The sequence below is a fragment of the Mobula birostris genome, chromosome 25 (genome assembly GCF_030028105.1).
Source record: "Mobula birostris isolate sMobBir1 chromosome 25, sMobBir1.hap1, whole genome shotgun sequence".
Classification (NCBI taxonomy): Eukaryota; Metazoa; Chordata; class Chondrichthyes; order Myliobatiformes; family Myliobatidae; genus Mobula; species Mobula birostris.
The window spans coordinates 4,637,504-4,655,111 of record NC_092394.1 but is presented as its reverse complement, the minus strand read 5'-3'; the positions used below and the strand labels follow the sequence as shown (position 1 = coordinate 4,655,111).

Below are 17,608 nucleotides of genomic sequence, written 5' to 3'. Positions count from 1 at the left end.
CACACTCACACTTGTGTGAACACCAGTGTAAACATTCTGTTCCCATTCACTCTAGTGTAAATACCCACCGTTCCAGTACACACTCACACTCGTGGGAACAGCAGTGTAAATGCACTGTTCCAGTACACACTCACACTTGTGTGAACATCAATGTAAATGAACCGCTCCAGTACACACTCACACTCGTGTGAACACCAGTGTAAACATTCTGTTCCCATTCACATTCACTCTAGTGTAAATACCCACCGTTCAAGTACACACTCACTCGAGCATAAACCGGCATACACAGGGTCAGTCCTTGTGGTCACACTCACCTCTGCCTGATGCATCCAGGTTCATCATTACCGAAAGGTTGACATTCCGGGATCGGAAGAGTTTATAGGAATCATGCACCTCTCCATCTGGCAGCGTTTGCAGGTTGTTTGGGGAGCACAACGCAACGCTGTGGTGGTCAAAGGGGTTTCCCTGGCAGACCCACTGGAGGTCAACGGTGAGGCGCAGGTCAGGTAAGTGAAGAAAGCAGCAGTCATCGTACCTATGGAGGAAGTAAACAATGTCACAGTCAAAGTAACATTTATTATCAAAATACATACATGTCACCATATGCTACCTTAAGATTAATTTTTTAAATTAATTTATTTACAGGAAAATAAAGAAATACAATAGAATTTATGAAAAACTATGCATAAACAAAGACTGACAAACAACTAACGTGCAAATAAAAAATAAATAATACTGAGAATGCGTTGTAGAGTCCTTGAAAGTAAAGCTGTAGGTTGTGGATCAGTTCAGTTGAGGTGAGTGAAGATATTCACTCTGGTTTAGGAGTCTGATGGTTGTAGGGTAGCAACTTTTCCTGAACTCTGTGGTGTGGGACTTAGAAGCTCCTGTATTTTTTTTTCCTGACGGCGGCAGTGAGAAGAGATCATGGCCTGGATGGTGCAGGTCCTCGGTGATGAATGCTGCTTTCTTATGCAATGCTCCATGTAGATGTGCTCAATGGTGGGGAGGGCTTGGCCTGCAAAGTACTGGGCTGTACTCACTACTTTTCCGTTACTGGGCACTGGAGTTTCCATACCATACCAGGCCACTGTTTTGCAAACAGTCAGCATACTCTCCCCCGTGCACCTTTAGAAGTTTGTCAAAGTATTAGATGATATGCTAAATCTATGCAAACTTCTAAGGAAGTAGAGGTGTTGTGCCTTCTTTGGTTGGCACTTACTTGTTGAGTGTGATGGGGTGATGCAGTCACTGAAGCAGCCCATTATACCCAACCCCTGATCAGAATAAAGGCTCACCCAATGTCTAGCCCACTCAACTAACGAATCCTATGCACTTGCAAGATGATAAACCTCACACAAACCCACACAGCATTCTCACCATTCTCCCATTTTCTCTCAGTGCAGCGCTGCCTCAATACAGAAATAACAGAGAGACAAAGAGAAGTACAAGAAAGACAGGGGAGAGGGCAGAAGAGGAGACACGTGTAGAGGGGTAGGGACGTACTTTGATGCAGTTCGCACATTGACATCAAGGTCGCCTGCAAAGCAAAATTGGCAATTCTTCCAGATGAACTGTAACTTGCTCCATTCCCAGTGCATGTTCTCGGTGGTGTTGTATGGATCCTGTAGGATGATAGTACGTAACCAGAGGCATTCATGACAGCCATCCCCTCCCACTCTGCTCTGTGATGGCATCCACCCCATCCCATCTGAACCCTGCTCACAAACCCTCCTTTCACCTTGCCACCCAACACTCTCCTCTTTCCCAAAACTTCACAGTGCCACTGTTTCAATTCCCGCCACTATCTGTTAGGGGCTCATACATTCTCCCCGTGACTGCATGGGTTTCCTCCGGGTGCTCGGGTTTCCTCCCACTTTCCAAGGATGCAGGGCTTAGGGGAAGTATGTTGTGGGCATGTTATGTTGGTGACAGAAGCATGAAAACACTGCATGACAATCCTCAGATTGTGCTGGTCACTGACGTAAACGACACATTTCACAGTATGTTTCAATTTGTCAATGAACATGTGACAAATAAAGATAATTTTCTCCCTATCTCTTTCCACCCCTCCATCTCTCATGCCCTACCCACATTACCTTCACCTTGTAATACACTTCACTCCACCTCTTTCCCCTACACCTTCCCCACTTCCATTTCTCTCCCTCACCTTTCTTCTGCCTTCATCCTCTCCCCACTTCCCTCCCTCACTCTCCCCAACCCTCTCCCTGCAGACACATGACAATTCACCCCTCCCAGTCTCTCCCTCTCTCCTCCCCATCCCACCCCTCCTTCTCCTGTCCCACCTCCCCATGTTTACAACACCCCTAGCCCTTTCTCTCCATCTCTTCGAGCTCATACCTCAGTAGCGAGCTGGTGCAGGTTGGCTTGCTCGATGTCCATTCTCCAGGTCCCATGGAAAAGCAGCCGGCTCTTGTCCCACCAGGTGAGGGGTGGGCTTGGGTCCACCGTGGGTTTGGTGAGGAGATCGATGGCCTGTCCAATCAGCGTCCAGGCTGGGTCCCAGCATGGACCCCACACGATGGTGAAGAGGGAGACCTGGGCTGAAGAGGCAAAGGGAAGTGGTGAGGAGCCCAATCCAGCTTGTCCAGAAGCACAAGAGCCAAATGCATCAGTACTTACACTCAAAGTCATGGTACCATTTCAAAGGGGGCATGTTCCTCTCAATTACAGCATCACCCCAGGGAGCTCCCAGGGACAGCTTCACCTTTCGCCTTGCACGGGGTTGTCCATCCTCCTCGGACCCAATCAGCTTTCCCGAAAGATTCCAGTCTCGTATCTCAAACAGATACCGAGGGTAATCACGGATTCGAACTGCAGGGATGACACGTGGTTAGTGACCCATGATCATTTCCGTCAGCACCACCGCCATCCTTTCTCTGCTTGGTCACTCACAGGCAGTTTGAGTCTCTCAGACAAGAGATGCTCTTCCTTGGACTGTGGGCATTGTGAGACACAAAACCCTGAAGGCGTGCACCACCAGGCTTGGTAACTGGGAGGCCTCCAAAAGTGAAATTTTGTGAGTACAAAGCTTGTATGCTGTCAGAATAAAAGGTAAAGATAACAAATGCAGGTACAGGGAACCTTGGTTTTCAAGGGATATTGAGACCCTGGTTCCAAAAAAAAAAAAGGAAGTGCATAGCATGTACAGGAAGGCAGGAACAAATGAGGTACTTATGAAGTATAAGAAATGCAAGAGAACACTTAAGAAATAAATTAGGAGGGCCAAAAGAAGGCATGAGGTTGCCCAAGCAGACAAGGTGAAGGAGAATCCTAAAGGCTCTACAGATATGTTAAGAGCAAAGATTTTAGGTTCCTCTCTTCCTTTTGATTTGAAACACCTTAAACAGGTGTCTAACCCGATAGTTAAATATACCTCACGTATTTGGTTTCAATTCAGGAAATTTTTTGATCTTAACCAATTTGGGTTAGCGATTCCTATTTTAGGTAACATATTTTTTCCTCCCTCTTTTACGGATCGTGCTTTTCAAATTTGGAAGACTAAGGGTATTTCACGGTTTTTGGATTTATTTTTAGATGGTTCTCTTATGTCTTTTGAACAATTATCTAATAAATATAATTTATCAAGAATACATTTTTTTAGATATCTACAAGTTAGAAATTTCCTAAGTACTATACTTTCTTCCTTTCCAATGCTTCCTCCTACATACATTTTAGATACTATAATTAACCTTAATCCATGTCAGAAAGGTGCATCGGCTATTATTTATAATATTATTATGAAACTTAGGAAAGCTCCATTTGATAAGATTAGGTCAGATTGGGAACAAGAATTGGGATCTATTATTTCCGTGGATGACTGGGGGCAGATTTTACAATTAGTCAATACTTCCTCTATCTGTGCTAAACATTCCTTAATTCAATTTAAAGTTGTTCATAGAGCATATATGTCCAAAGATAAATTAGCTCGCTTTTATTCTCATATTAATCCTTTTTGTGATAGATGTCTGGGGCAAATAGCCTCTTTAACTCATATGTTTTGGTCTTGTCCTACTCTGGAAACTTTTCGGAGAGACATTTTTAATATTATTTCCAAGGTATAGTTATCTCTCCTCACCCTATTACTGCTATCTTTGGACTACCTAAAATTTCCAGTAATCTTTCTCCTTCAGCCCATAGAATGATTGCATTTCTTACTTTAATGGCGAAAAGATGTATCTTACAACATTGGAAAGAGCTTAATGCTCCAACTACCTTTTTTTGGTTTTCTCAGACGATATTATGCTTGAATTTGGAGAAAATTAGAAGCAATCTTTATGACTCCTCATTTAAATTTGAACAGACCTGTAGATCTTTTATTCAATATTTTCATTTAATGTAATATATACCCTTCTTGTTTTTTTTTTACTGTTTTTTATGGAGGTCGGGATTGAGGACGTGATTTTAAGTTTTTTTTTTTAACTCTGTTTGGTTTCAAGTTAGCCCATTGCTTTGCTTTGCTTTGCTTTTAGTTAGTTGCACGGTGGGTTTTTTTTGGGGTTTTTTTTTTCCCCTTTTCTCTATTGATATATATAAAAATTAGTATACTATTATGTTACCTTGGTACGTTATGTTTAAATTACATTGTTTGTATTTTTTTGTATTAATATCTCCTGTAATTTTATTATATTCTAACAGTGTATTAGTGCCTATATGGCTTACCTTTTTGTATATTTATTCAATAAAAAGATTTAAAAAGAAAGAAAGAAAGAGCAAAGGATTGTAAAGGATAAAATTGGTCCTCCGTGAGATCAGAATGGGAATCCATGTGTGGCGACAAAAGAGATGGGGGAGATCTTAAGAGAATTTTTTGCATCTGTATTTACCCAGGAGATGGACACAGTCTATGAAAGTGAGGTAAAGCAGCATCAACTTCATGGATCCTATACAGATTACAGAGGAGGAGGTGTTTGCTGTCCTGAAGTAAATAGAGGTGGATAAATCCCAAGCGCCTGATCATCTGTTCCCACGGACCTCGCAAGTACAAAAATTGTAGGGGACTGAGCAGAGATATTTTGAAATCATCCTTAGAAACAGGTGAGGAACCTGAGGATTGGATTACTAACATTGTTCTGTTGTTTAAGACTCTAAAAATAAACCAGGAAATTACAGGCTGGTGAGTCTGACATCAGTAGTGGGAGAGTTATCGAAATGTATGCTAGGCGACTGGATATATGATTTTTTAGATAGACATGGAGTGATTAAGCATAGTCAGCATTACTTCGTGTGTGGTAGGTCATGTCTAACCAATCTTAATGAGTTTTTCTGAGGTAGATAAGAAGAAACTTGATGAAGGCAAGGAAGTGGATGTTGTCTACATGGACTTTAGCAAGGTACTTGACAAGATCCCGCATGGGAGGTTGATCAAGAAGCTTCAGTTGCTCAGCATTCAAGATTAGGTAGTAAACTGGATTAGGCATTGGCTTTGCTGGAGAAGCCAGAGAGTGGAAGTAGGTGCCTGCTTCTCTGATAGGAGGTTATGACTAGTGGAGTGCTGCAGGGATCGGTGCTGTATCTGTTGTTGTTTGTCATATATCAACGATCTGGATGATAATGTGGTTAACTGGATCAAAAAAATTGTGGATGACACCAAGATTGGGGGTGTAGTGAACAATGAGAAGACCATCATGGCTTGCAGTATGATTTGGACCAGCTGGAAAAATGGGACATGGAATTTAATGCGGACAAAGTTGCACTTTGGGAGGACCAACCAAGTCTTATACGGTGAACGGTAGGGCACTGAGGAGTGCAACAGAAGTAAGGGATTTGGGAATACAGGCTCATAATTCACTGAAAGTGGTATCACAGGTAGCTAGGGTTGTAAAGAAAGCTTTTGGCACATTGGCCTTCAAAAGTACAGGAGATGAGATGTTATGTTGAAGTTATATAAGACGTTGGTGAGGCCTAATTTGGAGTATTATGTGCTGTTTTGGTCACCTGCCTATAGGAAAAATGTAAATAAACTTGAAAGAGTACAGAGAAAATTTCCGAGCATTTTGCCAGGTCTGGAGGACCTCAGTTACAAGGAAAGATTAAAAAGGTTAGGACTGTTTTTCCATGGGATGTAGAAGATTGAGGGAAGGTTTGAGAGAGGTATACAAATATACAAAATTATGAGGGGTATTAGGGTAAATGCAAGCAGGCTTTTTCCACTGTGGTTGGGTGGGACTACAAATAGAGGTCTTGGGTTAAGAGTGAAAGGTGGAAAGTTTAAGGGGAACATGAGGAGAAACTTCTTCACTCAGAGGGTCGTGAGAACACGGAATCAGCTGCCAGCACAAATGGTGCATGCCAACTCAATTTCAATATTTAAGAGAAGTTTGGGTAGGTATATGGATGGTAGAGGAGTGGAGGGCATGGACAGTGTACAGGTCAATGGGGGTAGGCAGTTTAAATGGTTTGGCAAAAGGGCCTGCTTCTGTGCTGGACTTTTCTATGAATCTATGTGACAGCAATAAACCAATTAAACCTTTGTACCAGATAACTCTGATACTGCTAGCTCACAGAAAGCATCTTCCACCAGGGTCAATAAAACCTTTAAAAAGGACAAAGAGAGAATGCAGAGGAGATTCACCAGGATGCTGTCTGGATTGGACAGCATGTCGTATGAGGATAGGTTAAGCAAGGAGAATGAGAGGTGACTTGATGATAAGAGGCATAGAAAGAGGAGACAGCCAGAGACCTTTTTCTTAGGGTGGAAATGCCTATTACGAGAGGGTATAATTTGGAAAGTATGGGGGGGGGGGGTGTCAGAGGCAGGCTTGCTTTTTTTTAAAAAACATGGGTGATATGTGTATGGAATTGTGCTGTACTATATTCTACGTTCTTTAAAGTACCCAGATGAAAGTTGGAAGAGGGGTGGGAGAGGAGACAGAGGTGGAGAGAAGGGGACAGGTGAGAAGTGAGAAAAGGAAAGGGGTGAGGTAACGGAGGAGATTGAGATGGAGACAGAGTGACATTGTGTCAGTGGAAGAGAGGGTATAAAGATGGTGGGGCGCGGGGGGGGCGGAGTTAGAGAGTGAACACAGGGAAGATCAACCACACTGCCCCACCATCACATTTTCCAACTCAAGCCACGTACCCAAGACCCCTCAGCACCCCCATCCCCGCCCCTCAGTCTCACCAAGAAATGCTTTGGCTTGGAACTTCACCAGCCGGCACCAGTGGATGAGGAGCCGCAGGCCGTCCTTGGGGAAGGGGCTGGAGCTATCCAGCCTTTGCATCTCCTCCTGCACACGGTGTGCGCCGTGAGTGGAGGCCTCGGCCGTGGCTCTCAGCTCCAGATCAGTGATCAGCCAGGTCAGCAGGGCCTTGCGCATGGGTGTGTTGGTGTAGAGACGTTGGGAGCGTTGCACGTACATGTTAATGTTGGTCTGCTCCAGTGAGGCATACAGGTCCTCAATCTTGCGGGCGGGCAGCAGCTCACCATGCCGTTTGCGAAGGGCAGTCACCCGGGCATCCAGCAGCTTCAGCCTCTTAGCACTCTCCTTGCTCTCATCCTTCATCAGCTCATAGTCATCTCGCAGCTTTACCTCAAAGACACTGTCCAGGAAGACGAAGGAGAACTGGCCCAGGCGGAGGACTATGTCAGAGGGCAGTGGCCCCGCTGGTTTCCCCTCCTGTGGTGGACCGCCAACACGGTGCAACGCCTTCAGCCACTTGGCCACGGTCACACACTGGTCAAAGGCGCTGGAGAAATCGTAACGGAAAGGGAACTCTGCCGAGGCACTGGAAAGCTGGATGGTCCACATCCCAACTCTGGCGCCTGGAAGTGGATCCCACAGCTCCCTCTGCACCTCAGCCTCCCTGAAGGAGAAGATGTCGTGGCCGTCGAAGACCAGCACCAGCTGGGAGGCCTGCAGCTGCTTCTCCTCGCCCTGCACCCTGCCCAACACATTCACTGCCCGCAGCTGGACCACATGCTCAGGGGCAATTTTTGCGCTGACTGTCAGGTTCTTCAGCTCCAGCTCCAGACCGACGGACCTCCTACCCACACTGCTCTTGCCCACTGGCAGCTTACCCGCTGCCAGGCTTGCCTGCAGGCTCTGGTGCATTTGCCTGCCCTCCTTGAGGTGATGGTAGAGGAACATGTGGCTGGTAGGATCCCACTGTACATTGACGTCCTGCAGAGATCGCAGCTGGAAGAAAGTGAGGGAATTATACGCACATCCATCATACACTCCAACACCAGAGGAGAGGGGTGAGAGCAGCCTCTGTGAGCTGCCTCTCACAGAATTAAAATCATGTTTATTATCATGGACTGATGTCGTGAAATTTGTTGTTTCCTAGCAGCAACACAGTACATTAGAAATTACTATAAATTCCAATATTAAAGTAAGTGCAAAAACAGAGCAAAATAATGAGATAGTGTTTGAGAGTAGCTGGACCCATGTTTAGAAGAATGATTGGAGTTTTGAGAGGGAGTCGTTTTTGGGAGGATTTTGATTTACTTTTTGCTCGTTTGGTCAAAGGGCCTGTTCCTGTGTTTTATGTTCTATGTTCTATCTTATGAGGGGTGATCTCAAATTCTTAATACATATAAACATATAATGCTAATAAAATTGATTCTTGATGGAAACCTATTGAATATTGAACGGCCTAGACAGAGTGGATGTGGAGGGAATGTTTCCCATAGCGGGGAGTCTAGGACAACAGGGCACAGCCTCAGAATACAAAGACAGAGATGAAGAGGAATTTCTTTAGCCAGAGGGTGGTGAATCTGTGGAATTCATTATCACAGATGGCTGTGGAAATCAAATCATTGGATATATTTAAAGCGGAAGTTGATAGGTTCTTGATTAGTCAGGGTATCAAAGGTTACGGGGAGAAGGCAGGAGAATGGGGATGAGAAGGATAATTAATTAGCCATGATCAAATGGTGCAGCGGACTCGATGGGCCAAGTGACTTAATTCTGCTCCTATGTCTTATGGTCTAGTGGACGGTTCAGAAATATGATGGACCCCTTAGAAAAGGCTCCCATCCTTTTTACGCCATGAACCAATACCATTAGGCAAGGGGCCCATGGACTCCAGGTTGGGAACCAAAGATGCAGGAGTTAATAGGCTAATTGGTTGGTGTGGATTCATTGGCCAGAAGGGATTGTTACTGTGCTTTATCTCTAAATTTTAAAAAAAGTCTCTGCTATACCAGCAATCCTACTCCCAATGTAATCTACTCCCCTGTGATTCTCCCAACTACACCAGGTATTGTGTATGCGGACAATTAACCAATCTGTATGTCTTTGTGATGTGGGAGGAAACACAAGCACCCCAAAGAAACCTATCACAGGGAGAACAGGAAGCTCCACACAGTCAGTGTCCAGACTCTGGATTGGCACTGAGAGCTAGGAGCTCCAAAGGAGCGTTGATCTGCCCAGAGGTAACACCAAAGGTAAACAATTAGTAAATAATGGTCAAAAAAGCAGCATAGCTGCCCATGTACTCAATAACACAAGAAATTCTGCAGATGCTGGAAACCGAGAGTAGCACACACAAAATGCTGGAGGAACTCAGCAGGTCAGGCAGCATCTCCGGAGGGGAACAAACAGTCAATGTTTCAGCCCTTTAACTTTTCCACCTATCCCCTCCCAACTTGTCACTTCATCCCTCTCTCCCCCAGCCACCAATCTTCCCTCTCACCTGGTTTTACCTATCACCTGCCAACTTGTACTCCTTCCCTCCACCACCTTCTTATTCTGGCTTCCTTTCCAGTCCTGATGAAGGGTCTCGGCTAGAAACATCAACTGCTTATTCCCCTTCATAGATGCTGCCTGACCTGCTAAGTTCCTCCAGCATTTTGTGTGTGTTCCACATATGCAACTACATACTCTGGAAAACAATGCATTCCTAGACACCAGAAAACTATCTAGAATAGATCAAAGAGATAACACAAATTAGCAATAAATCAGATAGCCTTGCGAGCTTTACCCTCAGCCTGTTCACCTGACTATAAGTTGACAGGTTTCCCAAGGAACCAAGCTTTAGATGGTCTGGAGTGCCAAGTCACTTTATCCAGCGAATCCTCACCTCAAAAGACCAGCCATGTGTGAAGAAAGCGGCGGTGAACTGGGATACAGACAGAAGATGTGTGGGGATATTTTTCAGATTGGAATGGAGCTGTATACTGTTTGTTATATCCTTCTCCACTGCGAGGGATAAGCTCTCCACTTCACTGATTAAATTCTCCACACTGTTGTCAACAGTCACGGATTTCACCTGTAGAATGCTGGCACCTATCCAACAGAAAATAATCTTATTTTTAAGTTTAGCTTCATTTGAAAGAACATCGAAACAGTGAAATGTGTTGTTTCCGTCACCAACTAACACAGTCTGAGAATGTGCTGGGGGCAGCATACAAGATTACCATTCTTCTGGCACGTACATAACATACCCACAATTTACTAACCCTAACCCGCATATTTTTGGAATGCGAGAGGAAATCAGACTGGAGGAAACCCACACAGTCATGGGGAGAATGTACAAACTCCTTGGTGGAATTGAACCCAGGTCACTGCTGCTCTAATCAGTGTTTTGCTAACCACTATGCCACCATGCAGATGGGTGCCCATTGGTTGGCAAGAACATGGTGGGCCATGGCGTATGCCTCTATGGGATGAAAGAATCAGCTGAGAGATATTGGAATATCTCCCAAAAAACACATCACCCACCACCTAGGGAAATTCAGGGCAGCTACGAACACCAACCCCTCCAGCAACACTTCCATTTGTAAACTGAGTTTTTAAAGCAATCTGTCCTCTGCAAGGATGTGGAAGAACAGCCTCCTCAGAACCCTCCAGAACTGAGGCAGGTCCAGGATCCTGGCAACCATAGGATGACAAACCATAATTAATACAAGGAGCAGAATTAAATGATAGGGACACATGCCTGTCTTTGAAGTGGATGGGTGAGAGGGAGAATCAGGGTTTGTTCTACAATTGTTGCTTGTTGTGTACTGTCAACCATCAAGAGGCATGCTACGTTGGCGCCAGAATGTGCGGCAACACTTGCAGGCCGTTCCCAGCACATCCTTGGGTGTGTTAGTTATTAACACAAATGATGCATTTCTCTATTTGTTTTGATATACATGTGATAAATAAACTTGAGTCTTGATCTTGAGTTTAGAAGGTGGAGGAGATAATCTGATCAGGGTGATTAAGCCCACCAGTTCATATCAAACACCCATCCATATTAATCCCATCTCCTGGCTGTAGCATTCTATGCCCAGGTGATTATACAGATGACATGGAGAAGAGGGACATCCATTTAGGACAGAGATGAGGAGGGATTTCTTTAGCTAGATGGTAGAGTATCTGTGGAATTCGTTGCCACAGATGGTTGAGGAGGCCAAGTCATTGGGTATATTTACAGCGGAGGTCAATAGATTCTTGAATGCCCTGTCAAAGGTTACAGGGAGAAGGCAAGAGAATGAGGTTGAAAGGGATAATAAATCAACCATGATGTAATGGCAGAGCAGATGTATTGGGCCAAAAGGCATAATTCTGCTTATGGTCTTACTGTCTAAGATGTATCCTCAGGCAGGGATTGAGGAAACACAGGCTAGAATGAGTGCAATTAAAAACCACTCCTGAACAGGGGCTTGGTGGAATTACAAACTCCAAGGTGAACTCAGGTTTGGAAACAGACTGATAAAATTTCTCAGAAACATAAATTAGCAGAAATACTCAGCAGGTCAAGAAGTATCTGTGTGGAGAGTGTGACGACAAACCAAGTTATCAGAAGATTGATACTGATGAGAGAGATAAGGGAGACAATGGAGAAGTGTTCAAAATGTTAATGAGAGAGGAGAGAGATAACGGAAAAGAAACACAATTAAGAGTATTGACAGACCGGTTGCTTTGAACCTGAACTGTTTGAAGTTTGATGGACAGGTGATACCCCAGCAGGGGGATAAAAAGAACCGGTTCGCTAAGGCACGACACACACCACGAGATCACGAGATAATGAGACCCTGGAAGAGCGGTGTGCCCCCACAAGTTGGTGGGAGTTGGAGATCTGTCGCGGGAACCAACCATAGACGCACAGGGTGAAAAGGGTATGATCGGTGGGAACCTGGTGTATGTGTCCGCCCTTGCCTGGGTGCCGGGTTCACTGCGGAAGAACGGTCGTATCCGAAACGGAGGGGTCACAGTCGGTGACCACAGAAGACATAACAAAGGGTTCGCCTGAGAGCTAACTGCGAAGAACATTAAAGGTCTGTCTGAATCAGATTTGCATATTCCCTCTCTCTCCAATGGCACAACAGCGATTACTGCGAACTGTACTAAGCTGAACTGAACTCTGCGTCACTTGAGACTGATCATTTTACCCCTAGACTGCGATAGAGCTTGTTTGATTCCTATTACCCTAGTGTTGTGTACATGTGTGTTCTATCATTGCTAACCTGTTGCATTCATATCCTTACGATTAGAGTACTGTGTTACTTATTTCTTTAATAAAACTTTATTAGTTCTGGTAAACCAGACTCCAACTAAGTGGTCCATTTCTGCTGGTCTGGCAACCCAGTTACGGGGTACGTAACAAGAGTAACAGAGTTAATGCTGAAAATGAAACATTAATTCTATTTCGCTCCCCACTGATACTGTCTAACCTGCTGAGTATTTCATAAACAATATATTCTGCAGATGCTGGAAATCCAGAGCAACACACACAAAATGCTGGAGGAATTCAGCAGGTCAGGCAGCATCTATGGAAAGGAATAGCAAGTCAACATTTCAGGCTGACATTCATCAGGACTGGAAATGAAGGGAGAAGCCAACAATTTCATCAGGTTTCTGTCCACTTCCTTTCCAGTCGATAAGGATCTCAGCCCGAAACGTTCACTCTTTCGTCCTCTCCAAAGATGTTGCCTGACCTACTGAATTCCTCCAGCATTTTGAGTGTGTTGCTGAGTACTGCTAACATCACCTATTGCTATTTGAAATATCAATTCTCCAGTTTTTGCTCTTGAACATATGTCTGCTGGGAACTGAAACAGATTCGACATTATTTAATGTCATTTCCAGGACACTTGTAAAGGAGAACTAAATAATTGTTACTCCGGATTGTATGCAGCACAAAAACAAAACAATAAATATGAATACACAAGATAGCTTATATACACAGATTGATTGTATTTCATAAAGTGATGCTAGGTACAAGAATATCTGTCCATGAGATGACTGACAGCAAAAGATAAAGTAGCGGTGGTTGGGGGGGGGGGTGGAGTGATGGGTTAGTGGGTGGAAGTGTTGATCAGCCTTGCTGCTTGGGAAAAGTAACTGTTTTTGAGATTTTGGTACTGGCATGGTTGCACTGTGGCTTGCTCCCTGATGGGAGTGGGACAAACAGAACAAAGGTAGGTAATGATAGACAAGATACAGATCATCAGAAGAGGTTTGAAGGGCTGAATAGCTTACTCCTCTATCTAATTGTTGGGATTCCAGTGCAGAACGGAAAGGAACAGAGATCATTTGTGACTTACCTGCTGTACTGGAGAGAAAGAAGAGCGTGATGTCTTCCAGTTTAACATTCACTCTGGAGAGATGGATCCTAGGTTCACTGTTGAAAACCAGATCCTCACGCATAGAGTCACATTCTATGATGACTGGGTTCTCTTTTGAAGGTGCCTCCTGACCTCCCTGTATCAGAGACAACACCTTCGACAGACACTGCACTGCCGTCTCCACAATCTCCACTTGCAGCTCACTCACTGTGCCGTCCAGGTGCAGAGTGTTGGTATATTCACCAGTTAGTGACTGAGCCTGGCTGTAACTCCCCTGGAGACAGAGAGAGGACAGGGAAAGAGTCAAAGGCTGTTCATGCACCCATCCCACACTCCCAGATACTACACCTATTACATACAGGGCACCTGTCCCACTAGTCACAGTGGATTACACCCCCAGTGCTCTCCAGTGACTATATGGCACACAGTTCCATTCTACATTAACATGATCACACCCAGTCAAATGAATCACATTCCCAAGCTCTCTGATCACGTCAGGTGACACTCTGCACCCACCAACCCCATCTGACTCCAATGAGACTAGGCAGTATAACAGTTCAGCACAGATTAGATGGGCTGAAAGGCAGTTTTCTGCTGTAGTGCTCTATGACTGTGATATATTTCCTGCGTTCAATTCCCTGTAACCTGTTTGTACATTCTCCCTGTGACTGCGTGGGTTTCTCCAGGTACTCCGGTTTCCTCCCACAGTCCAAAAACATACTGGTTAGTTGGTTAATTGGTCATTGTAAATTGTCTCATAATTAGGCCAGGGTTAAATAGGTGGTCGCAGGGTGGCACAACTCGTTGGGCTAGAAGGGCCTGTTCCACACTGTATTTCTAAATGAAATGAAATAAATTTCAATCTCAGTAGCATATACCTCCTGTTAGTGGGGAGACAGGCCCTGTAATTATTTTTTGAATTCATAGTAATTTCATATGTTTGTACTGTATTGCTGCCATTAAACAAATTGACATACAAATCAGTGAAAATAAATCAAATTCAGATTCATACACAGTATGACACCCTGTCATTCCTCGGTCAAATGGAGATCATATCCCAGAGGTCTACAAATACACTAGACCATGCTCTACACTAAATTTCAATCCCCCATCCCTTTCCAATCACTTGATGTGATCCCACCCACCCCCTCTTACCTGCAGGTTCATCACATCCACGACAAGAACATCTCCCCACACATGGGTGTTGGCTGGAGGGGGTGCTCTCAGTACCTGTGACCCCTCGCCTGCTCTCCACCAAAGGCTCTTCAGTGCCAGGTTCCCTCGCCAGTGTGAGCTGCGAGACTTCAGGTGTTGAATGTCTATGGGCAGAATGAGGTTCAGTGTGTTACTGACCATACAGTAAATCCACTCCACCCCACAGGGCACGTCCTCCATCATGTACCTCTCCTGTGAGGTTCAATGTGTTACTGACCATTAGGTAAGTGCACTCCACCCCCTGGGAGTGTCCTCCATCACACATTTCTCCCATGCTGCATCCAGGCTGTTTCAGACCCGGAGCCCAGCATTTCTAACTCAAAGCAGAACTCAGACTCGGCACAATAAACCAGCGTACCCCTACCATCCCTCTGAAAGAGTTCTCTTCCCTGAGTCCTGAAAATGTTTTTTTACTATTTACTCAGCTTCTTTCTGAAGGAAAAAGCGAAAACCAGGATTGGCCCTCTTCTCATTACTACCATCAGGGAGGAGGTACAGGAGTCTGAAGTCACACACTCAACATTTTAGGAACAACTTCTTCCTCTCCACCATCAGATTTCTGAAGTCAATAAACCCATGAACACTATCTCGCTATTTTGTTCTTTTTCTACACTACACATTTAGTTTTATATTTCTCATTGCAACTTACAGTAATTGTTTTTGGACCGTACTGCTGCCGCAAAGCAACAAATGTCATGACACATCAGTGATAACAAACATGATTCTGCCAGACGGAACTGAGACAGAAACAGAGAAAATTAATATGCAAGAATGAAGTCACTTAATCTAATCACATATATATATGTTGTTCCATTTACCAAGTTTTCTATTCAGAATTGCTTTTGCTACATTAACCTCAGGAGTTCCATCACTATGTTCCATGTAAACGTGACTATCAACACCATCACTGGTGGTAGGTGTAATTACAAGACAACTTTTTGGGGTAAAAAGGAAAATAAAAAGCTAACACTGGAAATCCAGAACAAAAACAGGAAATGATGGAAATACTGAGAAGGTCAAGCAACATTCGTGGGAAGAGAGCTAACGTTTCAGAATGAAGAACTAGGAAGACAAATAAAGTTTATAAATTTGCAGAAACCAACATGAAATGCTAGAGAAACTCAGCAGGTCAAGCAGCATCAATGGAGAGGAACTGAACAGTCCTGCTTCGTGCCAAGACCCTTATCAGGACTTTATCAGATCACTTCAGGACTTGCTCTCCCTGCAGATGCTGCCTCACCTGTTCGGTTCCTCCAACATTTTGTTTGTGTTGCTCTAGACTTACAACACTGCAATCTCTCATATCTCCTTGTGAAGTTGAAGGAAGGGTGTGGGGAGAAGGCATGCACTGCAGTGACCATGGGGATAAACTCTCACTCAACAAGGTTATCTGTTCACTGAGTCAATGGGAGCAGTTAGACAGTGAGAACACAAAAGAATGTAGGAGTTGTGAAAAGCAGAGCAGGAGGACACGTCCAGCAGGTCAGGCTGGGGACATCCTCCTCTCAGAAAGAGCAAGCTGACCCAATGTCACTGATGGATGATTGTTATAGACCAATAAATCAAGCTATTGGGCAGTCACTGTTAGAAGTGAGGAGACAATTTACATGGTGAAAACGACTTAATGGATGGTTCAATGTGAACCTGATACACCAGTGCTTAACTCTCACTTCCTCTGCCAAGTACACAGGGCATGGCAAGGAGAGCCATCTGTGCAAAAAGCTCTTGAGAAAGATAAGCTTGATTGTCATATGTACATCAAAACATACAGTGAAATGCGTCATTCGTGTCACTGGCCAGCATAGTCCGAGAACGTGGTGAGGACAGCCCGTACTCGTCACCACACTTCCGGCACCAGCACAGCATGCCATGCCCACAACTTCCTGACTCTAACCTCTACATCTTTGAGGAAACCAGAGTACCCAGAGGAAACCCACATGATCATGGGGAAAACATACAAACTCCTTATAGACAGTAGTGGGAATTGAATACTGATCATGGTTAAAAAGATTCAATTCTGGAATGATGAGGTGGATGTGGGGAAGCCGGGGTGGTGGGGAGGAGAGGGGGGCTAAAGTAGGGAAGGTTAACCAATTAACTCAGTCCTTATGAATTATTTTTACCTGCAATAACAGAGCTGACACCCAGTGCGAAGGCAGGCGTTTCAAAAAACTGGAGGGAGCCACTCACATTTGTCAGTGTACAGCTGAGAGTGATGGGGATCTTGAGCTGAGGTATGGGCCTGATTAAAGACAGAACAAAACAAAGTAAAAGAGTGATCTTGTGGCATCGATTATAACATAGCTCAGCACACCAAACTGGCGGAGGTGTATTCAGCCTGACTGGGTAACATTAGTTGCGATACAGTGGGTGACACAAGATGTTGGGGACAGGGCTACTGAGGGAAAATGTAAGGAAGCCAGATTAATGTAAAGGGGAGAAATAGTCAGTGACAATGGGCTCTGGGGGAAAAGGTATTTCTGAGGAATCACGCGAGGAAGTAGAATAACAGTAGATACAGTCAGTGACACAGGGTACTAGGAGAGATGGGTAACTGACAGACAGTATGAGGATACTGGGTTAACGTCAGTGGATGTACGAGATGTGACACCCTGCAGTAGGGGAGATGCGTTAGTCACTGACAGACAGTGTGAGGGAACTGGATACAGTCAGTGATACACGGTACCAGGGGATGGTAACTGAAAGAGAGAATGAGGACACTGGGTTAATGTCACTGGATGTACAAGATGTGACACCCAGCACTAGGGGAGATGCGTTAGCCACTGACAATGTGAGAGAACTGGATTAACTTAGGGGGAGTTGGGAATACAGTCAGTGAAAGTATGTGCTAGCATTGTTGAGGGTCCAGAG

The 17,608-nt window shown here is 44.6% G+C and overlaps 1 protein-coding gene across 3 annotated transcripts in view; it reads right to left on the bottom strand.

Annotated features, from left to right (window-relative positions):
* LOC140187822 (bridge-like lipid transfer protein family member 2) overlaps positions 1–17,608 on the bottom strand; it is a 109,563-nt gene that overhangs the window by 57,312 nt on the left and 34,643 nt on the right. For all 3 annotated transcript variants that reach the window (XM_072243609.1, XM_072243610.1, XM_072243611.1), the window contains 9 exons: positions 16,861–16,979; positions 14,678–14,841; positions 13,502–13,796; positions 10,048–10,253; positions 7,145–8,159; positions 2,644–2,835; positions 2,362–2,564; positions 1,507–1,625; positions 315–535 (listed from right to left, as the gene is read on the bottom strand). In XM_072243609.1, coding sequence (XP_072099710.1) covers positions 315–535; positions 1,507–1,625; positions 2,362–2,564; positions 2,644–2,835; positions 7,145–8,159; positions 10,048–10,253; positions 13,502–13,796; positions 14,678–14,841; positions 16,861–16,979 — 2,534 coding nt within the window. The remainder of the gene's footprint in view (positions 1–314; positions 536–1,506; positions 1,626–2,361; positions 2,565–2,643; positions 2,836–7,144; positions 8,160–10,047; positions 10,254–13,501; positions 13,797–14,677; positions 14,842–16,860; positions 16,980–17,608) is intronic.